A 7,135-nucleotide genomic window follows, 5' to 3' on the forward strand; every position below is an offset into this window, starting at 1 on the left:
AGCGTGTCGTTCTGCGTGTCGTTCAGCGTGTCGTTCAGCGTGTCGTTCTGCGTGTCGTTCGTCTTTGCAGCGAGTCGCTTCGTCATTAAAACCTTTTCATTTGAATTTTTCTTCTCAGTCCTTTTAAGAAGATGGAGTTTCTGATCTGGCACACGTGGGACAGCGACCCCGTGACCCACGAGCCCATCAGGATCAGTTTCTCTCCGGGTCAGGGGGGGCTCAAGGTCCAGATTTCTGCGCCCTTCTTTAACGACCCCGCGGCCCCCGCAGGGCCCCCCGGTGTGCCCTTCCCTGGACTCTGGGACTATGAAGGTGAGTCAAGAAGAAAGAAAATAAATCTAAAAAAAATGTTTTCTTGAAAATTACCAGAAAAAAAACCTGAAAAAAGTGAAAAATCACCAAGAAAACAAAAAGAACAGAGAAAGATTGACAATATTTTTCTCAAAGATCAGAAATAAAATAAAAACTTAATCAAGCCACTGAAAGCTGTCTGCACCCACCAAAGCCACAATAATATTTCAATAATCCCCAAAAATATTTCACATGCCTCCCCCTTTTTTTCATGAAAAAGAAGCGATGCAGAGGATTGATGGTGGTTTTGGAGATTTATCGTAAAAATCGGACTCAAGGTCCTGGAAAGTCCTGGAGAAGTCTTGATGAAAGTCTTCCACTGACTGATTCTTATTAATAAAAGTTTGCAGCGACTCGCCGAGACTCCAAACTGAACTTTGAACGTCTCAGAGGTCATTTATGACCTGCAGTAACAGATTACTTTATACAGCCGTTGTAATAGATTACTTTATGTTGACAGAGTGTTGCTTTGATTGTTCCCGCAAAGTTTCCCTCATAACATTTTTACTGTCGTCGTGATTTTAGGATTCAGTCTGCGTTGTGTAATTTTATGTCACTCTGAGAGCCGAGACAAAGTCCAGACTATAGATTATAGATTATAGACTATAGATTATAGATTATAGACTATAGTGTGGAAAGATCAGAGAGGGTTTATGAGGCCATAATAACAATAATAACTGTTACTTTCTTACAGTGACTCAGCAGCTCAGAACAATCGTCACTATTTCAAACATTAACTCGTCGTCACGCCGTCATCACGCCGTCGTCACGCCGTCGTCACGCCGTTGTCACACTGTCGTCACGCCTGCCGCCTGAGGCTTTAGAAACAGCCTCAGATCTCAACACGAATTAATCAATAAACACATTTAAAAGAATAAAAAACCCAAATATTTCCAAAAAAAGAAACACCAAAAAAGAGGAAAAAAGCCAAAACTTTAAAAGATTAAAAGAAAAAGAAGCCTTTTTTTAAATTGCCAAAAACTTTAGAAGAAAAAATGCAAAATATCTTAAAAGACAAGAAGCCCAAATGTTTTATATTAATTTTTTTTTTACCTGAACTTTTTAGAATCATCAGAAAATTCTAAGATGAAAAAATGAATAATTAATTAATCATTGGTCATTAATAATTGGTGGTAAAATAAATACAGTCGGACTAAAAAATAAGCCCCTCCCAGCACTGAAAGAATTATTCAACATGGCCGAGATGACTTATGGATTTTTATTGTTGTTGTTGTTGTTGTTGTTGTTGTTGTTGTTGTTGTTGTTGTTGTTGTTATTTCTCTCCTGTGTGTTTTCAGTGGTCGAGTCGTTCTTCCTCGACAGCACGACAGAAAACTACCTGGAGCTCGAGTTTTGTCCGTAAGTTCTCTGCTGACGTCACGTGACCACATGTTTACAGAGGAGGGTCTTGGTGCTGTGATCATGTGATCATGTGATCATGTGACTGTTTGTGTTTCAGACACGGTCAGCACCTGGTCCTGCTGCTGTCGGGTGTCGGCCAGGCTTTCATCGTAAGCGCACACAGGCAGAGATTGTTGTTGTTGTTGTTGTTACTGATCCTGGTGGCGGCGGCGGCGGCGGCGCTCTGAGCTCAGAGGTTAAATGCGTCTCGTTTTTGTGTCTCCAGCAACAGCTGCCCATGGTGTTCAGCGCCACCATCAGAGGCGACGCGTGGGTGGGCGAGGCGCTCGTCCCCTGGTCCTACTTCCCTCCCAACGTCAACAAGATGAACTCGTACGCCATCCACGGCTCCGGAGAGAAGCGCACGTACGAGGCGCTGTACCCCGTCCCCAGAGAGGACCTGGTGGAGGGACAGCAGCCCAACTTGTGAGTATGAGACTCAGGACGCGCACGTGATCGATGATTTTTTTTTTTAATTTTGCAAAAAAAAGCTAAACTTATTGGCTTTTTATTTTTAGAGTGTTTTGACTGTTTTTTGTGATTTTTTTTTTCAATGTAAATTTTTTTTTGGGCAATTTTTGTATTTCTTTGAAATTTCTCAGCCACCGCCTTCAGTACTTCAAAGATTTCCGCCTGCAAAGCATCATGGGAGAGGACTGGGTTCAGCCGCCGTCTGATCTTTGGGTTGGAAAACCATGAGAGGACGTCCGTCTTCTGTCCTCCGTCCTCCGTCCTCTGTCTCACAGCAGGACAGACTGAAGATCTGTGAATGACTCACCATGTGTACAGATGAACGCTGTTTTTATTCTCCGTCCGTCTCTGTAACTGTTTCTGATCATTTTCTTTTATGAAATTATCTCGTCGTCTTTCAGAGAAATGTGATTTTAACTTTTTCGGTTTGATCAGATGTTCAGCGCTCGATGATCCTCGTTAAAAAGCTGCTTCAGAGTTCAAGGACTCAAATCTGATCTCTGTTCTCTTTGTTTCTGTGTTTTGAACTTTTTATTTCAAACATGTCAATAAAAAATGAAATATAACACTCGGCACATCGGAGGAGTTTCATTAATATTCCCTGAAATATTTGGAAAACAAAAAAAGTCAAAATATTACCAGAAAAACACTCACAATATTTCAGTTTAAAAAAAAAGTTGAGTAAAGTTGAACATTTTAGACAAAATTGCTTTTAATAATAAAGAAAAAAGTAAGTTGAGTAAACAGTTTGGAGCAGAAAAAAGATAAAATATTTCACAAAAAAAAAGTCAACATTTAAAACAAACGTGAAAGGCAAACATTTTAGAGGAAAGCGGTCTAATTTAAAAAAGGCTTAATATTTCCAAACCAAGGCTTTTACTGCGGGAACACTTTCAACAGCAGCCGCAAGCTCAGAAGCCATCGACGCGTTCACACAGGAGAGAAACCGCACAGCTGTGATCGACCTGAGGCAGCTTTCACATCTGAGGGTAACCTGGATGTCCACCATCACATTCACACAGGAGAGAAACCATACTCCTGTGACCAAGGTGAGAAGTAAGTTTTAGTAATTTAGTTGTCACTATGACCCATAATTTTTATTGTGATTGTTGCTGTTATTATGATTTCTGTTATTGCCTTTATTTCTATTAAAGTTTCTTTTTTGGGGTTCGGGAGGGTGAGCGGAAAATATACGGACAAAAAAGTAAGAAAGCTCAAACTCATGGTTCTTCCACTAAAAAATAGAATGAAATAAACTGTATGAATGTGCCTTTTTTGATTCCTTTTAAAACATGTTATTTATTTTTGCTTTCAACATCTCACAACAATGAAATATCATCATGATCGTCCCTGCTGTTATAACACAGACGGTCACACAGTCACGAAGGTCCTGCTCCTGACCGGCCTCTTCACACGCAGCTCTAAATTACACCGGACGTGTCATTTCTCAGACGTGCATTATACCGTAAAAATGAAAGAAAATATGTATACATTCATTTCATATTTGAACTTAAATGCTTCCTCCCAAAAAAATGCACCTTTGCTTGATAATTTACAGACAGCAAAAAAATGAATTGAACTGTTAAACAACCTAAAAACAGTTTCCTGTCTCTTAGTGTTTATTTAAGCATATATATGTATGTATGTATGTATATTTATCTGTGTACACAGCAGTCTAATGGCTTTGTTCACGTTGTTTATGTCTGTTGTTGTTGTGTTTAAATGTCTTCAGTTTCAGTCCGCGTGATAAAATCACGATGACTTAATAAAGCGTTTCTGTTCCTGTTGTTTCCCTCCTGACCTCCAGGTGACGACTTCCTTTCACTTTAAACTGAAAAACCTGACCGGAAACAAAGGTAACCGGAAGTGTTTGTGTCGTGGAGTTAGCTTTAGCTGTTAGCAGGAGAGCGTAACAGTGAGAATTTAGGCGGCTAAGCTGCAGGTGAACCCGCGCGCACTCAGGTAAACATTTCTATCAGGTTTCTGTGAAACGAACTTCAAAGCGAACTCGAGCATAAGCGAACAGAAGCGCGAAATTCGCCTGCGTTAGCTCCGATGCTAACCAGCTAATTAGCCACAGTTAGCTCTGGCTGTTAGCTGCAGGGCTAACTGTTAGTTGTTAGCATTAGCTGACTAATGTTTTTGTCTTTTCTGGTTAAAATCTTCGACTTTGAGTTTTATTTTGAAATGAGCCCGGCGCGAGCTAACAGGCTAATTAGCTGCTAATGCTTCTGTCGCAGTTTAACTCAGTTTGGCTCAAAACGAAACAAAAACTCAGAGAACAGAAATGTCTCCATTTTTTTCTGCTGCTGCTTTCACAAGTCTTTAACCCTTTAAATTCTGAGCACGTTCAGGGGATTTTTGTCTGAAACACGAGAGACAGCAATGAGCAATGTGGTAAGAAAAGTTCAACAACTCACAAGAAATGAAGTTAAAATCACCAAAAAGAATTCAAAGGCCAAAAAAAGGCCAACATTTTAAAATTAACACAAAATCCAGCCATTTCCAGCTGTATGCCCCTCCCCGAAAGCCCAAATAAAAATGTTAGCTCATCTCCAGTCCTTAAAAATGAAGAAAAAGCTCAAAATTTAAAAATCACTAAAATTTGAAGAAATAAACATAATTTTTCTTTGATGTTAAAAACAAGCAACAACTGAAAAACATTTAAAAATCACTAAAAAATGGGGAAAAATTGCCACTTTCTAAAAAATTTTAAAGAACCTCTCATTTCACAGAATGTTTGGTCTTTAATGTTTGCCTCAAAGTCCAGGACCAGGACCAGGACCAGGAGCAGGATGGAGGAGGAGCAGCAGAACCCGGAGCCGCGGAGCAACAACGTCTCCAGAGGAGCCGCAGCAGGCTCGTCCTCTCAGGTCAGTGTTCAGCTCTTCACCACAACCACACTAAAGCCAGCAGGAAGAGGGGCATCCGGAGACCAGGACCCCACAAAATCACCACACACCACCAGGACTCCCAGTCCACCATGTGGGTGAAAACATGCCTTCCTGTGTGTGTGGAAAGCATGTTTTCTGTAAAAATCACCAAAAATGTTCAACGAAACATAATCTCATTTTTTTCTTCTTTAAAAATAAGCAAAAAAATCACCAACATTTTAAAAAGAAAAAAGAAGCCAAAAATAATCATGTAACGATAAATCCTCTGTAAAGGCGGCTGCAGCGCCGACTGTCTCACTCTTCTTGTTTGTTTGTACAGAAGCAGAAAGGACGAAAGGGACTCGACCGCCACCGCTGTCAGTTCTGTGACAAATCCTTCCAAAGATGGAGGTCTTTACAGATTCACGAGAGAGTTCACACAGGAGAAGATCTCCAGAGCTGTGACCAATGTGGGGCAACCTTCACAACGTTTAGTAACTTAAGACGACATCAACGCATTCACACAGGAGAAAAACCGTACAGCTGTGATGAATGTGGCAAAACTTTCTTGACATCGGATGGACTTTTGAAACATCATCGTGTTCACACAGGAGAGAAACCGTACAGCTGTGACCAGTGTGAGAAAACTTTCACGACATCAGGTAACCTTCAAAAACATCTACGCATTCACACAGGAGAGAAACTGTACTGGTGTTCCCAGTGTGGGAAAACTTTCACTCAGAGCGCTCACCTTAAGATCCACCAGCGCATTCACTCTGGAGAGAAACCATACAGCTGTGACCAATGTGAGAAAACTTTTGCCCATAAAAGCAACCTTAAAATTCACCAACGCACTCACACAGGAGAGAAACTCTTCAGCTGTGATCAATGTAGGGCGACTTTCACAAGGTTTGACACGTTAAGAAGACACCAACTGATTCACACAGGAGAGAAACCGCACAGCTGCGACCAGTGTGAGAAAACTTTCACGACATCAGGTGGACTTATTAAACATCAACGTGTCCACACAGGAGAGAAATCGTACTGGTGCGACCAGTGTGGGAAAATTTTCGGGACATCTGGTCACCTTAAAAAGCATCAGCGAGTTCACACAGGAGAGAGGCCGTACAGCTGTGACCTCTGTGGGAAAACGTTTTCTCAGAGTAATCACCTCAAAGTCCACCAACGTATTCACACAGGAGAGAAACCGTACAGCTGTGATGTCTGTGGGAAAGCTTTCTCCAAAAGCGGTAACCTTAAAGCCCACCAACGCACTCACACGGCATCATCTTAAACTCCTGCCTCCTCGTGCTCTGACAGCTGAACTTCTCTCCTCAGTGAAAACTGACCAACAGAAACTTCATTTTCGAATCAGAACGTTCTTATTAAAAAACGCGTCAGCGGAAGTTTGTGGTTTTGTTTGAGAAACGAGTTCTGTTTTCTCTGGTGATAACATCCCAGTAACCATAGCGATGGACGTCCGAAACATCGGCAGCTTCACTTCTATCGCAGCCGCTCGATAAAGCTGATTGAATATTGATTTCTCCGTCTGGTACCAGAGTGAAGACGATCTCGGTCTCTTCCTCCGACCTCACACACAGAGCCACGTTTGGAAAAGTCATGTGACTTTGTTTTTCTTCTTCTTTGGTTTTATTGGCGGTTTCCATCCTAAAGTCGGATTACTGCCGCCTGCTGTCACACATCACATGATCTGTAAAAGCAGAAAAAGTGTTTCCATCGCAGGTTTGTAAAAGATGGATTTGTCGAGTCGCCTGAAATTTCACCTCGTGAGCGTAAAAAACTTTTTTCAATAAATGGGAGTTTGTTTTTTTTTAAATTGTGTTTCCGTTCAGCTCATTTTGTTTTCACTTTTTCGGTTTGTGCAGTTTGAGGGTTAACGGGAGCCCGCCTACGGAGTCTGAAGGCCCTGACACACCGACGGTCGGCCCCTGCACTCGTCGGGCCCCTCGGGGCCGCGCCGTGTCCGTTACTGACGGCTCATGTTGACCCTGGTGTGTTTGTGTTTTTGCAGATTCAGC

The 7,135-nt window shown here is 41.8% G+C and overlaps 2 protein-coding genes across 3 annotated transcripts; both read left to right on the plus strand.

The window, feature by feature from the left end:
- Window positions 1-18: 18 nt before the first annotated feature.
- Window positions 19-2,789, plus strand: cunh4orf33 (chromosome unknown C4orf33 homolog). The gene is made up of 5 exons (XM_042481892.1): window positions 19-312; window positions 1,650-1,710; window positions 1,811-1,862; window positions 1,979-2,178; window positions 2,355-2,789. Exons 1-5 carry the CDS (start codon window positions 132-134, stop codon window positions 2,449-2,451), a joined length of 591 nt encoding a protein of 196 aa, XP_042337826.1. The 5' UTR covers window positions 19-131; the 3' UTR covers window positions 2,452-2,789.
- Window positions 2,790-4,100: 1,311 nt separating this feature from the next.
- LOC121938719 (zinc finger protein 239-like) lies at window positions 4,101-7,075 on the plus strand. 2 transcript variants are annotated; one of them, XM_042481889.1, is made up of 3 exons: window positions 4,101-4,185; window positions 4,959-5,096; window positions 5,437-7,075. In XM_042481889.1, the coding sequence occupies exons 2-3, from the start codon at window positions 4,974-4,976 to the stop codon at window positions 6,388-6,390; spliced, it is 1,077 nt and encodes a 358-aa protein (XP_042337823.1). In that variant the 5' UTR covers window positions 4,101-4,185; window positions 4,959-4,973; the 3' UTR covers window positions 6,391-7,075. The 2 variants fall into 2 exon arrangements, with proteins under 2 accessions (XP_042337823.1, XP_042337824.1); XM_042481890.1 differs by having other exon boundaries at window positions 4,107-4,185; window positions 4,989-5,096.
- Window positions 7,076-7,135: the final 60 nt, after the last annotated feature.

Source organism: Plectropomus leopardus, unplaced genomic scaffold (assembly GCF_008729295.1).
Source record: "Plectropomus leopardus isolate mb unplaced genomic scaffold, YSFRI_Pleo_2.0 unplaced_scaffold3135, whole genome shotgun sequence".
Taxonomy (NCBI): Eukaryota; Metazoa; Chordata; class Actinopteri; order Perciformes; family Serranidae; genus Plectropomus; species Plectropomus leopardus.

What these genes read in the sequence shown, in the direction of transcription:
- cunh4orf33 (XM_042481892.1), top strand. Translation starts at nt 132, where the DNA reads ATGGAGTTTCTGATCTGGCACACGTGGGACAGCGACCCCGTGACCCAC. An exon ending in TGGACTCTGGGACTATGAAG is followed by an intron (nt 313 to 1,649) that starts GTGAGTCAAGAA and finishes GTGTGTTTTCAG; the next exon opens with TGGTCGAGTCGTTCTTCCTC. An exon ending in GAGGGACAGCAGCCCAACTT is followed by an intron (nt 2,179 to 2,354) that starts GTGAGTATGAGA and finishes GAAATTTCTCAG; the next exon opens with CCACCGCCTTCAGTACTTCA.
- LOC121938719 (XM_042481889.1), top strand. Translation starts at nt 4,974, where the DNA reads ATGTTTGCCTCAAAGTCCAGGACCAGGACCAGGACCAGGAGCAGGATG. An exon ending in CAGCAGGCTCGTCCTCTCAG is followed by an intron (nt 5,097 to 5,436) that starts GTCAGTGTTCAG and finishes TTGTTTGTACAG; the next exon opens with AAGCAGAAAGGACGAAAGGG.